The sequence below is a fragment of the Typopeltis vanoorti genome, chromosome 7, assembly GCF_054136105.1.
Source record: "Typopeltis vanoorti isolate ZY-2024b chromosome 7, IOZ_Tvanoo_1.0, whole genome shotgun sequence".
Taxonomy (NCBI): Eukaryota; Metazoa; Arthropoda; class Arachnida; order Uropygi; family Thelyphonidae; genus Typopeltis; species Typopeltis vanoorti.
The window spans coordinates 47,046,151-47,068,943 of NC_143555.1; the positions used below are offsets into that span (position 1 = coordinate 47,046,151).

The following is a 22,793-nucleotide window of genomic DNA, read 5'->3' on the forward strand; positions in this document are numbered from 1 at the left end:
ATTACTTACACTTGAGCTCGCCGATAGTTTTTTTCGACATGAAACTCTAGGATTCGATGGATTTCGATCCGAGTTTCGTACCCGGCTGTACAATAATACGGGAGTTACCATCTTCCTTCAACTTAGTAGCATTACAGTTTGTATATAACACTAGTAAACTATTGTTCATGACTCCGCTGTACTGTAACAAAAGCGGAGATGAGAATGGAATATTATGCAATATACACAGAAACCGATCTATGATAACACGCTCATCAGCATAAAAATCTGAATTCAGAATTCAACTATAAGCAATGAAATTTCTTGTTGAAAGAAATAATTCATTAATCACTAGGATTACAAAATAAAATGCACAAACGTCTGTACATTAAGTATAAGCGACGTGAGCAATGGAAGAACGGAACATTTTCTATTAAACCCTGACAAATTCAACAAAAGCTATAATCATAATCGATATTTTTTACTAAGGCATACTTCTCCACTCTCAGGATGTATCGTTTATATTCGCTTCCTTACTCCATTTAAAAAAAAAAAAAAAAAATGAGATGAGTTGAATTTGAAACACGGACCGCTTGAAAGAATAGGAAGGCTTGAATATACGTAAGTACTACGCATATTTTGCACACCGACAACGAAACATGCGCCACATCTTGGTTCTTTTGTAGATCTTCTGCTTTTGGGTATTTACGAGAGAATAGGTTCGCGTCAGCCTAAAACAGGGCTTTTTACTAAACGTTTCATAGAAATGTGTGGGATAATGATACTTTAAAAAAACAGTTTAACACATGTAGAGGATATTAGAATTTATTTACAACTCCTACACATTTCGCCCCTTAACATGGGCATCATTCAGGGAGAAAGCAAAAGAATTGGTTACAACATTCAAGATATTAACACAAGAATGAATGACTGTCAGGTGTTTCTGTAGCAGCTGAGTTAGCAGACAACACTATTTAAGTTCCAAGGAACCAAGTCAGAGTGGCGTAATTAAAAAATTGACAAAAATAATAAACTTAATGAATTTTATTAAGTTGTTTTTATTATTAGTTTTTCTTTATTTACACAACTATACCTAGCCTGGTTTCTTGGAAAATTAAGAGTGTTGTCTCCTGTTCACTTAGCTGTGACCGAGACATCTGAAAGTATGACTCATGTTGTTACTCATTCTTGTATTAATAATTTTGAAATTTAACTAATTATTTTGCTCTTTCCCTGAATGATGTTCATTTTGCAGTGAGAGAAATATATAGGAGCCGTAAATAAAACATTTTTTAAATAAACGGAGACAAAAGATGTGGTTCTAAAAGACGCCGAAATCCAATAGATTAACTACGGTGAGTACGGGCATGGCAAACCCGAGATAGACCTGATCTTACTTCCTACAAATATACACTTGGTATATCATATCTGTAGACTGGTCTTCTACTCTTCTTTCTTCTACTATCTCTCTTACTTCTTCCCCCCCCCCTCCAGTGCTATTACAGCAATTCGAGGGCGAGGGGATGACTCTTTCCTCTCAAACTGTAGTTTCCACTATCTACTATAATAAAAATAAAAAATAAAAAAATAATAATAAAAAAAAGGCAAACCAAGTTGTCTTAAGGTGGCAACCCCACCACCAGGATACTATCGTCATGCTAGTCACTTGACATAGGAAAACACGTTACTTTCAAGTCTCAACGAAATCCAAACCGGACAGAAACAGAAAAAGACCGCAAACTGGAAAATGTTAAGAATCTTTGGAAAAAGAAAAACGTGGTGAAATATACTACATGGAGAACATTAGAAGCATAGCACATAAAGAAGAATTAGATAAAATTTTAAATGACGAAAATATAGAAATTGCAGTTCTTACAGAAACAACAACAACAACAAAAAAAAAAAAAAGAAACTTAAAAGAACAAAAGAAACTGCTAATTACAATATCATATATAGTGGAGTGGACAAACAAATACATGCAAAAGCTAGTGTAATGATTTGGATCCATAAATCAATTAAAGCAAAAATAACTCATGAATCTGGAATGAAAGAATGTCAGAAGTGCGAGTAAAATTAAATAAAGAAAATTTAACAGTTGTTGGAGTGTATGCCCCTGAAGAAGAAAATGATTACTTTTACAAAGAGCTATAAGGAATATATAAAAAAAAAGAAATAAAACAAACAGACAATATAATTATAGCTGGAGCCAGAATAGGAATGAAAAAAATTAACAATAATATACAAAAGTTTAGAGAACCAACAGTAAACAAAAATGGAAAGCGACTCATTAATTATATAATAATTTAAAAATAATGAATGCATTTCATAAAACCTAAAAATATACATAAATATACATGGTGTGCACGATGACAAAAATCAATAATAGACTACTTTATAGCAAATGAAAAAGCAGCAAACCTCTTCCTAGATGTTAAAGTCAGAAGAGGGCTAGAAATCGACACAAATTTTTTGTGCAGGCAAAACTAAGGTTTCCAAAAAATACAAAAAAATAAATAAACTAGAGAAACAAAATTTAATTACAAAGTAATACTATTAAATGATTCAAGTATAAGAAATTTATACCAACAGCGAATTAATAACTACTTAGAAAAAATACAAGAAAATGAAGACATTGAAAAAGAATGAAATAATATAAAAGAAATTATTGCATCAGCAGCATATGAAAGTCTAGCAGCACACAAAAAATATAAAAATAAAAAATTACATATATGGGACAATGAAATAAAAACAATAATTGAAAATAAAAAAGCTGTCTTTTAAAAAGATGGTTAAGTAGCAAAAAAAACAAGATGGAATTGAATATAAAAAAAGACGCAATAGCCAAAAGAGAAACCAGAAAGAGACATAGAGAAAGCTGGGAAAAATTTGTATCATATTTAGAAAATGACATATACAAAATAAGACCCAATGCATATAAGATACTAAAACACATGAATGCAGATATAAAAGAAACTGTAAATATAAATTCTGAAATAGATCTAAAACAATTCTTGGATTACTTTACAGATCTTTGGATGGATAATACTAGCATCAAAACAAAACAAAAAAAAATTACACAAACTTACAAAATACTTCAAATGATATAACAACAACGAAAGAATTAAAGGACAACCCAAATGAAATAAAAAAAAAAATGGCAAATCAGCAGGAGAAGATGGGATAAACTCCGAACTGTATAAATTTGCTGAAAAAAAATTTCAAAGATTATTAACATTTTTAAATAAAATATATACAAATAAAAATAGAATGGAATACAAGTATAGTAATACCTATATTTTAAACAGGGGATAAAACAAAACCTGCTAATTATAGAGGTATTAGTTTATTGAATACATGTTACAAAAAACAGAGTAGAATACTTAATGAAAAACTGAAAATATACAGTGAAAAAATATTATTAGAATGTCCAAATGGATTTAGAAAAGGACGCAGCTTTCTGTTTAAAACTACTTATAGAAAAAAAAGAAGAGAATTTAATTTAGAAACTCATTTTGTTTATAGATTACGAAAAAGCATTCGACAAAGTAAAAAGATATATACTGTTTGATATATTCAAACAATAAATATACCTAATATTTTACAACATGCAATATCTACTCTATACTATAAAATGATAAGCTGAAATTGGAAACGGATGTGACGTCAGCTTGAAACGGATGTGACGTCAGCTTGAAACGGATGTAGGCTGTAACGTTTTTGTCAAGTTATTTGAAACGTTTTGAAACTCAGGGGCTACCCTGAGTGTCGAGTCTTCAATCGAGTCATCAGAATTCAAGGAGAACCGGCCTACCAAGTCCGGAACACGGGGGAGTTGGACCCCGTAGGCGTCAGGGGGCAGAGCCCCCTAGTTGAATATATGCAAAGATAATGAAATAAAAAGAAATGAAAAATGTCTGAAAAACAATCTATAAACCAAGGAGTAAGACAGGGATGCCTTCTGTCTCCAACACTTTTCAATATATACATTAATGAAATATTAATACAGTGGAAATTAAAACAATCCGGATATAGAAATTTCCCGGAATAACAAAATAAATACGCTAGTATTTGCAGATGATCAGGTAATAATATCAGATAACGAAGACAGTTTACAAAGAGCAATGTATAATTTAAACGTTATAGCAGAACAGTTTGGCATGAAAATTTCCACAGATAAAACTCCAGTTAGAAGTAAAATAGTTAATAAAATAATAGAACAGATAAATACTTTCAGTTATCTTGGATGTGAAATATCATATGAAGAAGAAAAAGACAAAATTAAAAACTTCTAAATTTTTACAGATTATAGGCCTGATAAATAGAACACTCAACCCAAATATTGTACAAAAAGAAATACGCTTGAAAATATACAATACTTTAACAGTGCCCACATTATTATATGGCAGTGAAATTTGGACAATAAACAAACAAGATAAATAAAGAATAAAAACAAGTGAAATGAGATTTATGAGAAGCACTGCAAAATACACATTATTAGACCAAAAAAGGAACGAAGACATTTTAAAACTAAAAACAAAATCAATAGAAAAAATACTAAACAATTATAAACAAAAATGGACAGAACATGTAAACCGAATGGCCAACACTTGATATCCTAAACAAATACTAAAATATAAGCCAATTGGAAATAGGAGGCAGGGTAGACTTCAAAAAAAGGATATCGGATGGATGAGACCAGAACAGACCAATATGGTCTATACCCGTAACTAGCATTATGATGATGACATTTGTACCTCGACAAGCTCATAACCAGAACTGCTGGGAGAAGATTAGCAATCATACTTAAACCAATACCAACTCCTAACCCTCCTTTCAAAATAAATTCTAAGGCAGTGAAAACAAACTGTATCACTGAACAGCAAGAATTTAGTCCTCCACTTACGACGACCATCCCGGCGTGAGAGAGAAAGAGAGTAATACAAATATTAACACGTTCATGCCGTATTTAGTGCTACAATAAAACTTTGCTCGGTTGTAGCTGCGCGAATATCGATGGAGAAAGAACGTTACCTGGGTCGGTACAGTATGATTTTCGTTGTGGGTGGGGAGGATTTTTTTTCTTTTTACTTACAGAAGGGGTGACCAAGTTTCTAGGCCCCAAGAACCACAAAGTTATTAAAATATTCGCGAATCGCCAGATATTTAGTAATAAGAATTTAATTATTAAAAATGCATATACACATTATTAGGCTTAATTTTATTAATTATTAGGTATTTCTGGAAAAAGTTTCAGAAATAACATCTATTATTAGGCTGTTTAATCCTGCTTGCACAAGGCTTCGGTTGTGGTCTTTATTTTTGCTGTTAATGCTTTAGTCTGGCTAATATGATGTTAAAAGGTATGAAAAAGCTCGGTCAGGTGTTTGGTCCTGAAGGTAGCACGATGGTTTGACTTTACAACCTTTCTTACCAAAAAGAGAGCTTCACAGCATTCAGTGTCATTTTAAACAATTAAGGGGTTTAAAATTAGTTTCTAAGGTGAAATACCTCTTACCGTACCTCACTTAACTGAGAAAAGTAATCAGTATGGTTACTCTTCTCGGTTTTAGAAGTGAGGTGAGGTAAGGTAAAAAGTATTCCACCTTAGAAACCTATTTTAAAACACACTCATCATACCACAATGTCTGCAGGGTAAGGTGTGGAGTATTGATGAGTGGCGTTTGGTGTTACATTATCCGGCTGGTGCCTATAACGCAGAACAAAATATAGGCAAGACATTTTACTCAAAATTTCTCTTCGTTTTTTATAATTGTTTGTATTATGTGCAAAATACTTGTATTGCATTTTATGTATATCTTAAGTATTTATACGTCTATGAAAAATACATATGCATCGTGCATTTTTGTCTTTTATGATAAACATAATAAAAACCAACATTGCCTCGCGAGCCACATGCGCCGGGATTTTGCTACCGCAGCTATCAAGGTTCACATTTCATTCCAGTACCAAGCTACGCGACGTTTATTATTAGTTAGTTTAAATCAACCAAATATAGAATTTCCCTTAAGTATCGGTTTCCAGGATACAGTTCCTTCAATATGGTATACGGCTCGTAATATTTGTATCCCAAAATGAATACCTTTATACTTGCCCACATTAAATTGACATCCAGTATGTCCTGCTCTCAAACGCAAGTGCATGTCGCGATGCCCACCCCAAGGTCAAGTACAACAAGAGACAATTTGTCCCTGCTCGTGGCAAACGCGTAAATATTATATTACTTTCCACTTTGGACGCGTGGTCAAAAATCTATTGACGCTCCTTCAGCCGTACGATAACATTTTTCCACTGCATTTTTTTTTAATGGTTATTTTTTGTGAAGATGGCCATCACGCAAAAAAGTTTTTCTTCTAGTGTTGTGGGAAACTTGAATTAACAACGAAAGTGAAAATTCCACACACACACTGGTCCAAAACTGTGTGTGTGTGTGTGTGTGTGTGTGTGTGTGTGTGTGTGTGTGTGTGTGTGTGTGTGTGTGTATAAAACAACACAAAATAGCAATGGAACAACTGACTTTTAGTAAACACCAAATGTTGCTGGTGATACTAAGTTGAGTATAGTAGTTAATCAAGGTGATGCAGAGAGCTTGCAGGATGATTTGAATAAGCGCTGATAGTATGGGCGAAACATAATAGATGTCAATTTAATGTAGAAAAGTGTCAAGTTATGCATTTTGGGATACAAATATCGCAAGTTGTGTACCACATTGAGAGAACTGTACTCCAGGAAACTGATAAAGCCAGGGATTTGGGAGTAGTAGCAGACAGAAGTTTAGAGGGCATATTGCTAAAGTAGCTAGGGTAGTTCATAGGATTACTTGGTTATTGAAGAACACACTAAAAAGAAGTGGTAAGGAAGTTATCATTCCTCTTTACAAAGCCTTGGTAAGACCACTTCCGAATTACTGTACTCAGGTCTGGTCACTTGGGGAGTAAGAAGTGGTAGAGAGGATCCAGAGGCGAGACCAAGATGGTGAGTGGTCTTTGGAATGCTTCCTATGAGGATAGATTGAGATTGGAGATTTGTAGATTTAAAAAGTTGGTTTATAGGCGAAAAAAGGGGGGGAATACAATAGAAACACGTTTGCCACGAGAAGGGACAAATTGTCTCGTGCTGTACTTGACCACCCCAAGATCAAGTACGGCACGAGAACAGTGAGGTGAGGTAAGGTCAAATAAATACTTTTTACTACAAGTTCATACTACAAGTTTGCATATCGTAAGTGCCCATACGATGGATCATGACTGAGCTGGAAATAATTAAAAATTATCTTGTATATTTCGTAGTTCGCTTGCTTGTTTAAAACGTATTCTAAGCAGATGAAATTTATCGCTGATGTGAGAAAGTCTTGCAATAATGCATTTCTTGCTCACTGGAAATTGAAGCAGCTTGAAAGAAGTTCTTGCATAATCTCTAGAGCAGGGTTCCAAATTCTGAACTTAACTTCACTTAGGGTACTAAATTGTATTTGTTATTTTTTCAGTCTTTCATGGGCGGAAATGAATAAAAAAATTGTTTTAACAAATCAACTTACGTTGTTGGCCGTACCACAGCGTGAATTATCATACCATTATATATGGTCTTATTATTATTGCACGAGCACCTCCACGTAATCCTAAGACTCATCATCGGAGATCCAAACTATCAACACAATATCTATCGTACCTCACCTTTAAACCATTAACAGACAAAGCACTCACAACTGAGCCAGACAACCCATTCCATTCATTCACTTCTCTAAAAGTCAAAATCCTCACCGTGAGGATTTTTGACTTTTGAATGGGGTTAACAAGGGCGTGAGGACCTCACGCCCTTGTTAACCCCACTCTTTCCCAACTTCTAGGGATGACCTCTTGTTCTGCTCCCTCTAGTCGGGTGCTGAAACATTTATCTTGTATTAACATTATAAAATTCTTTAAGTAAAAACACTAAGTGTTAAGAGAAGCAAAAGCATCATTTAACTCCCAGAAAGTTTAATATATATATCTCAGAAGGGGGGAAATTTCAGGAATTAAATACCAATACTGAAAACAACCCAATATTCAAAATCTCACAGCAGTGTGTATTGTAGACAATCCATTTCCTTGTTTATGTTTGTTATTACAATTTTCGTGATACTAATTATTCATATGAGGAAAATGTCACAAAATATATCTTTATACATAAAATAATCTTTATACTTTATACAAGAATACTGAAGGTAATAAATGAATATACTGAAGGTAATCCCTTAACGAACTTAAACAAAATGTTTAACGGAATATTTCAAAGAAGCGTTTATTAGGTAAAATCCTTTAAAATTATTCGATATGAAATGAAAAGAAAACGAAGCAAATATCACGCTTTTATGAGAACAGTCCCACTCATTTATTTCTGATAACAAACCAGGTTGTTTTAGCTGTCGGGAGAGGGTTATTGTATCCTATACTCAGTTATAATATGCATATAATTTCTTGCGTTGCAAAGTAACTATATTTCCCACAGACCGACTGAGAAATGAAGGATGGACTTTGGAATTCAAAACAATTTCGAAGTTCAACGGCAAGGAGCACTAACCTTTTATATAAACTTATTTCCTATCCCTTCTACAAGCAGGCGCCAGTTTAGCATTTTCAGAATCATTTTATGAATAGTGGAGACCTTTATTCAAAATAAAGAGATTATTCAGTTAACTAAGAGACTTTGTAATTGACAAATCACTATTATTTTTCTGAAAACTAAACGACTGACACGTTTTTGCTTCATATCTATTAATCAGCCGAATTAATAACACCAAACAATAGCCAGAATGAAATGCCAAAAAACTGTGGAAGAAACAAGAAAAAAAAAGGGGGAGGGATCTAAACGACTTCCGTTTTCGCAATGAATCTTATTTAAATTATATAAATTTGATACCATTTTATACCATGCGGGCAAACTACATTTGAGCACAATTTATGTAAATACATTTGATGTGTAAATTGTTAAAATTATGATTAAAAAATGCTACAAATTCGCAATAATTTACTCAATCGCTCAAAACAAGCATGCGCTTTTGCTTTCTGCCAATAATCAAAAGTTTGAAACAGCTGTTAATTTCAGAGTCATATGAAACTACGAAGCAACTAATGTGCTGATGGCTCAGATAATACCTGGTTTCGTGTTTAAATGGTGTAATACTTAGCAAACTCAAAATTTTGCTGATAATCTTTCGATCATCTTTAAAGGCTTGTGATCAAATGCTTAAGTTTCGCAGAGTAAACATTATTTTACTAAGATAAATATCCATATTACTATTTTATAAAAATTATAAAATAATGAATATAGGCATCATTTTTATTATAATGACAGCAGTACAATTGTTAATACTCCAAGTGTAGTGAATAGTACGCAATTCCTAGAATATGAATCCGTTTAACGAAGTGTTAAAACACTAATATTCATTTGAATACAGAAACGTTTTAATAAGGAAAAATTATGATAAATAGATCTTTCTCCTAACTTTTATTAGTGACGGAATAAATCAGCGATGCTTTACATTTCATTTTATGTAAAGCGCAAAAATAAAGCATGGGTACAGTTTACAAGTCAACTCGAAAAGAGACTTCCGGGACAGGATTGCCCTCAGTGTCTTTTTCATGGCAACATTACTAATACTAGTTGTTTTCTTCTTGCTTAACGAGTTAGAATTCGTTAATTGAAGCTTTATCATGTTAACCATTCCCTGAATTTATGGGATTCCAAAAATTCAATATCCTCCTCCTATTTTGTCCAACAGATGGTGGTATATATACAGTTAATAATTACAACTTTGCCAAAATGGCAGCAAAATTTTTCTTGTCTCACAGACAAGGGCGTGAAAATAAAAACTTTTTATATTCTGTTCATGTAACAACTATTAAAAATATCATTCTCAATATCACTGTTAAACCAGATTGTCTGAATTTTTATCACTGTTCATTCGATGTTCTACAAACAGAAACCATTGATTTGAACAAGTACTATTTCCTCTGACATTTTTGAATGATTAAAATTCACTATGAACAAATTTTATATGGGAAGGAAAAATAAAAATATACAAATGGGAGAATACAATGTGTTCACTCCTTCAGTAAATTTCTGTACAAAACATGCTGAGAACAACAACAAAAGAATTCAAATCAGTTATACAAACTCATTTTGTTCATGCAGTGTTACATGGCATGTCTGCTATTTTGCCCCAGTGACCATGACAAATATAATTTACTCGATTACAATTCAAGAATGATTAACATTAATGTAAAATGAATATAATTAAAATGACACAGCCATTAAAAAAATAGAGGGATTTCGGGATGAACAAAATGAAAAGGGGGGGGGATTAACAAACGAGAAATAGATAGTTTAATAAATGTAGGAATGTATCAAGCAGATTCATTTCAGAGATTATGAGAATTTCTCAATAGTCAAACTTGCATGATTGCACAGAACCAGATCAGAACTATCACGTAAATAATCTGAAAGCACATCCTTACCATGCTTTTATAATTTTAACTGTTTCTGGGAGAATAGCACTACTATTGTGCCTATAAGTTGTTGCTGGACACATCAGCTCTTTTGCACTGGGTCCTCTTGTAAACTTTAAATCTTGTAAACCTCAAGCTCTCAGGGATGCTCCTTTTCTCTGAAACATGGAATTTTGTGATATGGCAATTATACCATCACTTAAGCTGCTCACTATAGTGACTTATTAAAAGTAAATCTTTGGTAAAAAAAAAAAACTAATCATCCAAGAACAGGTTTCTACTACACGAAAAATTTCAGAAAAAAATTGATCACCACAAGGACTCAAATTAATGCGTATTTAGCACTGATATGGTTGTTAAGTGATTACATTCTATAATGGCAAAGACAGAAAACTCCGAAGTATTTTTTTAATAGATAAATTGCACCCATAAAATGTTAACTTATCATACATCTATTTGAGAGAGGGGCAAAACAGTATTTTTTGAGCAATGAAATTCATTTACTACCTAGACATTAATATTCATAAAATTTCACAGTATGGTACAGTCAGATTCAAACCTAAAGCCAGTTGAGATGCTATCCATAATCCAGGCATGCATATTGTAAAATAAGATTGCAATGATAAAGATATTTTGTTATTAAAATCCAAACAAGCGACAAGTCAATACCAAGAAGATAATGAACAGGAATCCCTACTTATGAATTCATAAATGATCATCTGCTGAGAGCAAAGATCAGTTTACAGAACACTAAACTGGTTACTAATTCTTTATATATTCATTCAATGTGAGCATCACACATTCATACAAAATAAAGCTTATGTATAGCCAATTCTGGGAAAACTGCAATTCCTACATCCAAACGATTCAGAGTTTCTAGTGACACCTGGGAATCAATTTCCAAAAAAGATGCATCTTCCTAGAACATATAGCCCATCTTGTCATCCATCATTTAAAGTTAAATTTATATCTACCCTGTTCTATTATTCATTCTTAATCTTTTAAACTGAAAGTTTGTCAAGATTACATGTTGCACTAGTGGATTTCTCAGTATTAGTGCTCTCCCTTACAAAGTAGAGTGCTATGAGAATCTACATTTTGTATATCCTAAACATGTACAAAGATTGATTAAAGTAGTCATTAAATAAATTAATCTTTACTATCATTTTATGTGGTAAAAAATAAATAAATAAAATAAAATAAGAATTATTCAATTCATATTTTGTGGAAACCACATTAATTTGAAGTGTCTGTCCCAAAATGTGATTAGAAAAACATGATTTTTCTAATAATATGGTATAATTTTTAATAGATATTAAAATAACGTACAACTGTAATTTTCAAGAATTAATGAAAACTACATAATAAATCCATTGTTATTATCCTTTTAATAATATATGTATATATAACTAATGAAAATCACTTATCAATTATTAATAAACATGAAAACAATTACTGAGACAAGAAATCCAAACAACATACCTGACTGATTCTATTGAAACCATACTGACGAAAACGTTCGTCATAAAATGGTGCAGAGTTCCTTCCTATGTAGAAAGGTTCCCAAGGGTCTCTCCAGAGAACTTCGAACAGAACTCCCAGTTTATCAGCTGGTGGCTCACGTTGCCATGCTTCATAGTCTGTATGCTTTTGGCATTTCCAGCATAGCTCGAAATAGAATGGCCTTGCTTCCATTAATTCTACAAGTTGAAGGAGACCTGTTTTATCTCTTGGAATATCTGAACTCTCTTTCATCTCGAAAGCTGGCACTACATAAACTGTTTTGTCATCTCTGTGAGATTCAAGAAAGAGTCTATTTTCTTTGGCAAATGCTAGAAAGTCTTCATGTAAATGATCACTAGGAACCATATCGACATCTATAACAAAAACAAACTCAGTCAAAGCATTTCTCCTGGCTACATTACGCAACAGGTTGTTAGGGTATGGCACACCATGAACATAGTTCTCAATGTTAAGATTCTTTAGCCTATCTGAAAGAGAATCGCAAGAATCTAACACTAATGGCTGGGGTGATGGAGTTTTAGTGTTGGGACTATTCAAAGGATATACCAAATGGAAACTAATATTATACCTAACAGCTGGAACACACCTTCTGAGATGAAGAATGGCATCCACTGCTAGTGGAATATTTTGAGTTAAACTAAAGACAGCCACAGATATTGGTCCATGCCATCTGCTGACAAGTGTTTCAAGATAATGTAAGTGATTTATACCTGACTGTGTTACTAGACTAACATCCTGACGAATGTGATTACGCTGCCCAAAAGATTCAGCTCGAATTACATAGTTAATAATTCTGTATTCGCCACTAGAATCTAGTACGCTGCTCTCCTTAATAGTTTCCAGCATGCGTGACATATCCTTTTTCACTTCTGCTTCATGGTAATCATGTTCTCCACTTTCCCAACTGCTTCTCCTCACTGCTTTTTGACTACGGCTGTTCTTCCTTGCTTCCAAACGGCTCAACAGAGTCATATGAATCACCTATATAAAAAAAAAAATCCAATTTCATATTTAAAAACTGCATACCCTAGCAAGCTAATGTATTCTCTAAACCTTACAAAAACAAATAAGAAAGTAACTGGAAATAATATAACGTTTAATGAAGACTGACAAAGTAGCAAATAGTTTTTAAACAATACATAAAAGAAGCACTCATAATGTAACCATTATTTACAGTGCTGTAACTAACTTTTCATGGGCCATCTGCAAGATTTTATTCCCCCCCTCGTTTTTTCTGGGGGGGGGAAACAAATACAAGAGAAACAGATTAGTTCATTTTTAACTTTAACCAAAAATGTTTCGGAATTCTACCCCCCACACACACACACAGCAGCAAAATTTAAATTTTGAAAACGAAAATACAATATTTATTATTTTTTGATACCCCATTTCAAGTCCTTTTTGTCCTTGGCCCTGATTATTTAGCTATAATTTCGAAAGAAATTAAATGAATGACATTACTTAGTACTTAGAAATATACAACTGAAGACCAAATTAAATGAGGTCAATTGGAATTATGTAATAGAAAAATTGTGCCCAACCTACAAGCAACAAGTCTGTAAGCAGTAATCAGGGTCCCTCCAGAAACAAACATATGGAAGATTAGCTCATTCAAAAAAATCAGTTATTAATTCAATAAAGAACTTTGAAGATATTTGGAAAATATTAATATTTATACTTTATCCAACTTTCAAATAACCAAACTCTTAGTTAAACAATCCTAGAATGGATTAAGATGTCATCTGGCTCCTGGTTTGCATTATGTAACCATGTATTCAGTTAACTTAAGCAAACAAATTTCCCCATAGTGAGTGGATAATTGAAGGATTATGGTTCAATTTTCCATATTATGTCAATCTATGGAAAATGATCATATAATGTAATTTTGACATGATTGTTTTTCACAGATACTTCATGCCACAAATACTTCTTAACAATAAATCTGAGCTTTACACTTCAGTGTAAGCTCAGGCTGATCATTACAAAGTTGTTGCTGTAGAGTTGACTTGTGTGCTTCCTTTTTATTCACTCCTATTTAATCGAGTGAGGGAAAAGCTCCTGAAGTTCAGAAACTGGTGAATATTCAGCCATTCATCAGAAGGGAACCAAATCTTTACCATCAAGTTACCATTAATCTAGTGAAACAATTTGAATTGTTTCACTTACTCAAACACACACACACACACAAGAACAAAACATCACTATTCCTATTCCACATATATCCAAGGTCATCTGAAAAGATGGCCAATGCTTCACACAAATCTTCACACCACATTCAAACCACATGTCAAGCTAACAACTTTGATGTTGGAAGTTTCCCCCCGCTTGGTTAGACTATAATAAATTTTGTTTAATCCTTTATCCAAGTGTAAGCAAACAAAGTTTGCGCCTGAAGTATTATGGTCCAACTATAATTCCAACATCTTTCTCTAAATCCAGAGTAATTTAATAATAAGGTGGTACACCTTTGGGCAACTCATATAGGTAAATATGACTTCTCCATTGCTTCTGCCTTGGTATCACCACTTCTGGGTCTGGCTCCCACTGACGAGACCCTCAATAAAGATCGAAACTGGTCTGGGTAGTGGCCCTTCCCTTAATGCATAGCATTATACATGTCTGCAAGGAGATGTGCTTTGCATTATGGGAGATACTGAGACAGGGAGTGATGAGAGCTTGGTCCACCTTTACCACGAGTTGCCTCAGTCCTGACGATACTTCAGGCACAAACTTTGTTTGCTTACACTTGGATAAAGGATTAAACTAAATTTATTATAACAACTTTGATCTGCTCTCCTAAGGACAACCTCCATGCTATAGGACAAACTCCATAGTACATCATGGGATGTACAAAGTTCCCTGTGACTTAGCCTACTATGAACAGACAGAAAGATCTGTTAGCATCTACCTTGGAGAACAAACATATTCACTATCATTATTATGGCAGGTCAGGACTGGCAGACTATGCTTTAGACACACCTCCACACAGGATTACATGGAAGAAAACTAATGTGCTATATAGAAGTCATTACAGGTCAGAAAAAAAACTAATTTTAGAGTTAGAAATGGCTATGAAGCATTCTCCTAACGCAAACAAGTATGACTGCATTAATCTACCATAAAATCTGGGAGGGTGTCATCTTAAGATCAACTCCTACTCAACTGTAATACTTCATTTATACAATATTAGGGTGCCAAATTAGGACCTCAGATCTTTTGTCCATTACAATTTGAAGTTGCATATTATTGCATGTAAATTGTAACATGTTGTTTTGCTCTGAAGATGCTAGTTTGAAATCCAGCAAAATATAAGCCATTTAACACAGACATCCTTTTATAATTTAGCTTTGTTTAGTGTTATAATACCATTAAAATTAAGTTAAGAAATTAACTTAATTAAATTAAATTACATTAAAAAAAAAAAAAAAAAAAACTTAGGTGGGTGAAATTTAAATAATGGAGAAAACCGTTAACATTCAACTTCTGTGCTAACCTTGAACTAAACGTTGCCAGTATGGATTTTGCCAATGTCAATTAACTGAGGACCTTCTTGCTTATGTTACCCACTAAATGTCATGGAAATGCTTTGGGAATCCTGAGGCATCTCGATCGAGAATGACATAAAGACCTATAAGTATGCTCATCACATAATCTGTACAATGTACCCATTTCTGCAAATGGGTTGTCATCTGTTTGAATGAAACACTGGTGATATTGGATGGATTTTTATCTTCACACTTGAAAAGTAATGCCAACATTCTACAAGCCTCTATTTTTTACCTGCTTTCACCTACTGCAAATCCAAAATAGTTCTTGTTTATAGTTCTCTTTCTTTAGTAATTACTAAAATATATGGTATGTAGTGTTTGTAGAGAGCTCCTGAAAAGATAAGTGTTATTTTGAGTAACGATTGGGAATATTACTTGAATCTTATGTAGTATTGTTTACTTTTGGTGACTTAGTGTATCTGTGTGATTTTTGTGTGTTTTCTACATTATTTAATTAGTATTTTGATAAGATACGATAGATAGCGTGCACATGGCACTGATGAGAAAAAAAATAATGGCGTCCAAATCGCCATCTTTGTTCAAAAATTTTAACGTAAGGAAGTTTGTTCAATGTAATGTCTGTAAGATGGACGCTTTGCGGAGAAGGGTTGGAGTTTGGTTCGATAATGATAGTGGAGTGAACGTGTGCTGAAAGTTTAAAGAAAGTGAGGATTTGAAGTGTGTCTCAGGTCGCAAGATTGATGTCGATGTTGAAATCGACAGAATGTAGAAAATAGTGATATGATAGGAATTTGTAATGTAGTAGCAGATAGTTTTGAGAGTGGTGTTGAAAACGAGAGTGAAGGTAAAAATACAGAGCGAGAGAATGGTTTAAAGGATAAAAAAAATGAAGAGTTAGTTTCAATGAGCGAGATCACACAGTTGCGCAGAGTGATACACAGGGCGAAGTGGCAGCTTGAGCGTTTGCAAAATTGTTTACCGAGTGCATCAGCTAATAAAAGGTAAATGCATGATAAAATAAATAAGAGCATGATCAAGAGTGTAAGGAAAATGAAGGAACAAGTGTTATATGGTGGTTCTTTAGCAAGAGGTGTAATAGATGAGAGTTTGTTAAAATCATACTTACCGGGTGCAAAAATTAAGGATGTAAGCAAGTCTATCAGAGCGCAAAAGCTGAGGGTGAAAGAAATGATAGTAGTGGCAGGAACAAATGATTTAAAAAGTGATAAATTTGCTATGAGAGAGGACCTGAAGGAATTACTAGAGGTAGCAAAAGAAAAGAGCGAGAGAGTTAAGATAGTGAGTCTGTTGCCACAGTACGACAGAGAAGAGTTGAGAAGGAGGACCATAATTGCAAATGACTATGCGCAGGTTATGCAGAAGGAATGGTGTGGAATTTGTGGATGTGTGGAGCGAGTTCGATGGGCAAAAGGATTTATATAAGATGGATGGTTTGCATTTGAATGGATTTGGTGTACGGAGACTTGAAAAGGTGTTGTTGAATGAAGTGGAACTAGATGTGCAGAATCAGGAAAACTAGAGTTACTGGGGGGGGAGGAAGATATGCAGACTTTAGGGAGACAGTTCAGTGTAAGAATGTGTATAATATGCTCAAGCGAGTGTGAAGACAAAATCAGAATGGAATAGTTAGTATAAGGCATCAAAATAGGGATGAGACAAATGGGCTTCTGCAATTCATGTATACTAATGCCAGAAGTATTAGGAACAAGAAAGAAGAATTTTTGGCCTTGATTGGCACTTCCAGGCCATAGGTTATTTACATTAGTGAAACATGGCTGACAGAAGATGATATAGCTAGTGGGATAGAATGTGAGGGGGTATGGGGCATTTAGGAGTGACAGGAAGAATAAAATGGGGGGAGGAGTGGTATTGATGATAGCTGATGAGCTGCAGCCAAGGGGAGTAGAAGTGGAACTGCAGGATAGAGAAAAGAGCACATTTGAGGGTATTTGGTGTGAGACTGAGACTTAGCAGAACAAAATATACAGTTGGGTGCTGCTATAAACCAAGTGATGGAATAGATGGAGATAGTATGCATAAGCAAATAGAAGAAATGAGTGGAAGGAGGGTAATTATTATAGGAGATTTCAACTATGGTAACATCGATTGGAAGGAGGAAAGGATGCATAGGATGAAGGAATTGGATTTTATGCGGTTATTAAGGGATAATGATCTGCGACAGCATGTAATGGAAAATACTACGGGTCAGAGAGTGCATGACCTAGTAATTGCATCTGAGAATTTGGATGTAATGAATATGACCATGTTGCCACCTACTGGTGAGAGTGATCATAGGGTCTTCACTTGGGTGGTGGTGACTAAAAATGTGGAATTTACAATTAAGACAGGGTACATGTGGAATTATCGGGCTGGTAAGTATGACAAGCATAGGAGTTTGATTGGTTCAGTGACATAGCATGTATAACTGGAAGGGCTAGATGCTGATGATGCATGGGAGGCGGTTAAGAAGTGTTTGCAGGAGGCAATGGCTGACTGTATACCTAGAGTCCGAATAATAAATCAAGTAGGAGTTAAATGGATGAATAAATCCATTAAGCTTGGGCTGTAAAAAAAAGAAACAACTATGGAGGGGATTTAAGTACAAAGGTGACCGGCAGGCACATGAAAGGTATAGAGCGCAGGACAGAAGAGTAACGAGTGTGGTAAAAAAAGCAAAAGCGGATTATGAAAGAACATTAGCCATGCAGGCTAAAGAGAATCCCAAATAGTTTTTTCGATATACTGCAAGTAAAAGAAAAAATGTATATGGCAGAATGATTTAAAGAATGCTGATGGATAGTGAAAAGAGCACATTTCAGGCTATTCGGTGTGAGATTGAGACTAGCAGAGCAAAATATACAGTTGGGTGCTGCTATAGACCAGGTGATGGAATAGATGGTGGAGATAGTATACATAAGCAAATAGACGCAATGAGTGGAAGGAAGGTAATTATTATGGGAAATTTCAACTATGGTAACATTCACTGGAAGGAGGAGAGGACACATCGGAGGAAAGAATTGGATTTTATGCAATTATTAAGGGATAATATTAAGGCGGATGCATCCACCCTCCAGCCAAACGGCAGCAGGTTCGAATCCCACCATGGGCACGGATGTTTGTGATTGTCATTGAAAATACCAGTGGCGGTGGGTGGCAGCAGATGACGTTGGTGTAGTTGTGGTCAGTTAGTGGATTGAGTGGCAGAGACAGAGCTGTAGAGCAGGTGCCCTCCCTTGACAAGTCTTTGGACTCCCTGGAGGTGTCTAATAATAATAACTACCTGAGACAGCATGTAATGGAATGTACTAGGGGTTTGAGAGTGCTTGACCTAGTAATTGCATCTGAGAATTTGACTGTATTGAATATGACCACGTTACCACCAATTGGTGAGAGTGATCATAAGGTCTTGACCTGGGAGGTGGTTAAATGCATGGAATTTTCAATTAAGACAGGTTACATGTGGAATTACCGGGCTGGTAAGTATGACAAGCTTAGGAAATCACTTGGTTCAGTGCCATGGCACGTAAAACTGCAAGGGCTGGATATTGATAGTGCATGGGAGGTGGTTAAGGAGTTTTTGAAGGAGGCAATGGTTGACTGTATACCTAGAGTCCGAATAGTAAATCAAGTAGGGGTTAAATAGATGAATAACACCATTAAGCTTGAGCTGCAAAAAAAGAAACAACTGTGGAGGGAATTTAAGGAGAAAGGTAACCGGCAGGGACATGAAAGGTATAGAGCGCAGGACAGAAGGGTAACAAGTGTGGTAAGAAAAGCAAAAGCAGATTATGAAAAAATATTAGCCACGCAGGCTAAAGAGAATCCCAAACAGTTTTTTCGATATGTTGCAAATAAAAGAAAAAATGTATACGGCAGAATGATTTTAAAGAATGCCGATGGTAGGGAGGTAATCGAATCAGTTGATATAGTAGAATTACTGAGTGAGCACTTTACAAGAGTATATCATCCATGTGGTGACATTGAAGGAATGAAGGAACCAACAGCTATACGGGAATTGTGGTGAACGAAGTGGAGGTGAAAAGTCTATTACAAAACCTGAATGTGAATACATCTGTGGGATAAAATGGTATACCACCACTGACCATTCTTAAGCTGGCTAAAGAATTGTCAGTGCCCTCGACCATTTTATTTGAGTCTCAGGTCTGGGTTAGTACCGCAGGGATTGGAAAGAGGGGAAAATAGTTCCACTGCATAAAGGAGGTTCCAAGACTGCTGTTGAAAATTACTGACCGATCAGCATATCAGGAGTCGTTGCCAAGGTTTTGGAGAAAGTAGTCAAGAGGAAAATACAGGAATGGATAGATGAATGGATACTGTATGGGGAGATAGCATGGTTTTATGAAGGGTAGATCAAGCCTCAGTAACTTGCTCATGTTTTTTAGCACAGTGATGGTTGAACTGGATAAGGGTAATGGATTTACAGTGATTCTGCTGGACCTTGCTAAGGCCTTTGACAGGATACCACACAGAATTCTAATCAGTAAACTGCAGCATATGGGGATGGATATAGGGTTGGTGAGATGGGTAGTAGGGTGGTTGATGGAGATATATCAGAGAGTAGTTTATTCAGGAGTAGAGTCCAAAAGACGGCATGTAACTAGTGGTGTGCAGCAGGATTCTGTTCTTGGACCACTACAGTTTAATTTGTTCATTAACGATATAGGAAAGGATCTGAGAGGAACTGTTTATTTGCTTGCTGATGATGCAAAATTGGGTAGAGCAATAGCGAATGCACAGGATGTCAAAATTTTACAAGATGATTTGGATAATTTGGAAGACTTGGCTAAGGAGAATAGATGTCAATTTAATGTGGAAAAATGTAAGGTTATGCATTTTGGGGTGAAAAGATTAGCAGCAGTATATCACATTGGTGGAATTGTACTCCAGGAGATTGACGAGGCCAGGGATTTTGGAGTGTTGGTGGATAGGGCTCTGAAGTTTAGGGGGGCACATTGCAAAAGTGGCTAAATCAGCTCATCAAATCACTTGGTTACTGAAGAATACTTTGACAAACAGAGACAAGCAAGTTATTGTTCCTCTGTATTGAGCCTTGATAAAATCCCATCTAGACTATTGTGCCCAGATTTGGGTGCCAGGGTTTTTTATCATCCAGAGACGTGTGACCAAGATGATAGCAGGTCTATGGAATGAACCTTATAAGAACATGATGAAGATTTGTGAGTTGCAGAAATTGGTTGATAGGCAGAAGAGGGGGTGATATGATTGAGACATTCAAATTACTGAAGGGTTTCTATAGGATTAATTCGGAAGATATTTTTGAGAACAGGAGTGGTGGTGGGAGGACTGGGGGCCAGCCATGGAAACTGGGCAAGAGTGTGGTTAGCAAGGGTGTTAGAGCTAGGTTTTTTACTTGGAGAGTGGTGAATGAGTGGAATAAGCTGCCAGAGTCTGTTGTGGGTGCATTGACTGTGAATGAGTTCAAGGTGCTGTGTGAATGTTGAATAGTTGTTCTCGACATGATGTTAGGGCCTTCCTCGATGAATCCAAGGACTCCTTGGAGTTCTTAGATTCATCGAGGAATGCCCATAATAATAACAACAACACACAGCACTCCTTTCTCATCTGAAAAGTCTTGTACTACAGAAGCCACCAAAACTTCCAAAATATTAACTTCTGTAATTATGAATTCTGATTTTCAAACCATTCTTTAGTGGGGTACTGATAACCTTGTTTACTTTCAATGATTTGAAAACTTAAAATGTTTTGTTTCTCACAAAAAGCAACCATTTTCTTATAAATTAAAGATGCAAAGAAGTTATATTATTGGATAAAGGGTTTCACCCTTTATCCAAGTCCAAGCAAACAAAATTTGCTCATGAAGTAATTTCATGACTGGGCTACCTGTATATAGAGGCTAATGACTTCATATCAACTGCCTTAGTATTCCACGATGCAAAGCACATATCCTTACAGACAAGTATGATGCTATGCATTATAGGAAGGGCCACTACCTAGACCGATTTCAACCTTTATTGCGGTTTCATTAATGGGGATCCCAGAAGCTCTTGGTGTCCAAGGGCTTCTGGGTTGATGTTGGACACCAAGGTTGAAGTAAAATAAAACATTCCCTTCTTCCTTGCATGAATTTAAAGTGAGGTAACCTATTTGAGTATCAATCCAACGTTTCAGAAGGAACTAAAAACCAGTAGTAATCTGATAATCTGTCACCCATTATCTTCTTGGATATCTGTTCACATTGCATCTTTAATCTAGAGTATTTTAGTAATAAGGTGTGACACCTTTTGACTACTTGTAAATGGAAATATGACTTCTGGATTAAGTTTTAAATTCATGTTTTATGTGTGAAAATTCATGCGAAATATTTTATTTTACTTCAACCTGGGTTGCACTTCTGGGTCATATTTTCATATATAAGTAGTCAAACAGTGTCACACCTTATTAGTAAAATACTCTGGATTATAGATGCCATGTGAATGAATACCCAAGAAGATAATGAGTGGATGATGGATCAAAAGGAATGAAAAAGCAGAAGTAATCTGATGAAACAGACTGATACTGAAACAGGTTACCTCACTTCAAAATCATGAAAGGAAGAAGGAAATGTTTTATTTTACTTCAACCCTGGTGTCACTTCTGTGTCTGGCTCCCACTGATGAGACCTCAATGTCGACACTGGTCTAGGTTGTGGCACTTCCCATAAGGCATAGCATTACAGGAAGTGTCCGTGCGGTTAGCCTAGTGGCTTTGTGCTTCGCAACCATATGCCTGGGGAAAGATTGTCCTAGGTTCGATTCCCGTCAATGACGTGAGGAGCTCAAGGATCTTCCTCAGCCATAGCCAAGTTAGCCGGTCTTGGGTGTGGACAGCAGGGTTTTTTCCGCCAATTTATCTGGTGTTTTTCATCCGACAAGCAGGCAAACCAGTCTGAGGACACACACGGATTACAGTCAGGAATACTGACCTAGCCATAGGTCTGATTCGTCAGCCTATGCCAGTTCGCAGCCCGGATAAAATTTGGGGGTCTAGATGGTACCGTGAATTCCCGTATAAAGGGGGAACGCTGTATCATCACACGGAATTTATTTATTTATAGGAAGTGCCACAACATACAAGTACGGTATATACTTGTACGTAAGAATATGTGTTTTGCATCGTGGCATACTAAGGCAATTGATGTGAAGTTGTTAGCATCTATATACAAGCAGCCCAGTCGTGAAGTTTAGTTTACATGTGCATATTGTAATACAAACCG

General features: G+C 35.3%; 1 protein-coding gene across 1 annotated transcript in view; it reads right to left on the bottom strand.

The window, feature by feature from the left end:
• The window catches only part of LOC150104646 (beta-1,4-glucuronyltransferase 1-like), a 330,743-nt gene that overhangs the window by 173,184 nt on the left and 134,766 nt on the right, over nt 1-22,793 (bottom strand). Inside the window, exon 3 of the mRNA XM_090395842.1 lies at nt 11,967-12,989. Within this exon, the coding sequence (XP_090251968.1) occupies nt 11,967-12,989 (1,023 nt within the window). The remainder of the gene's footprint in view (nt 1-11,966; nt 12,990-22,793) is intronic.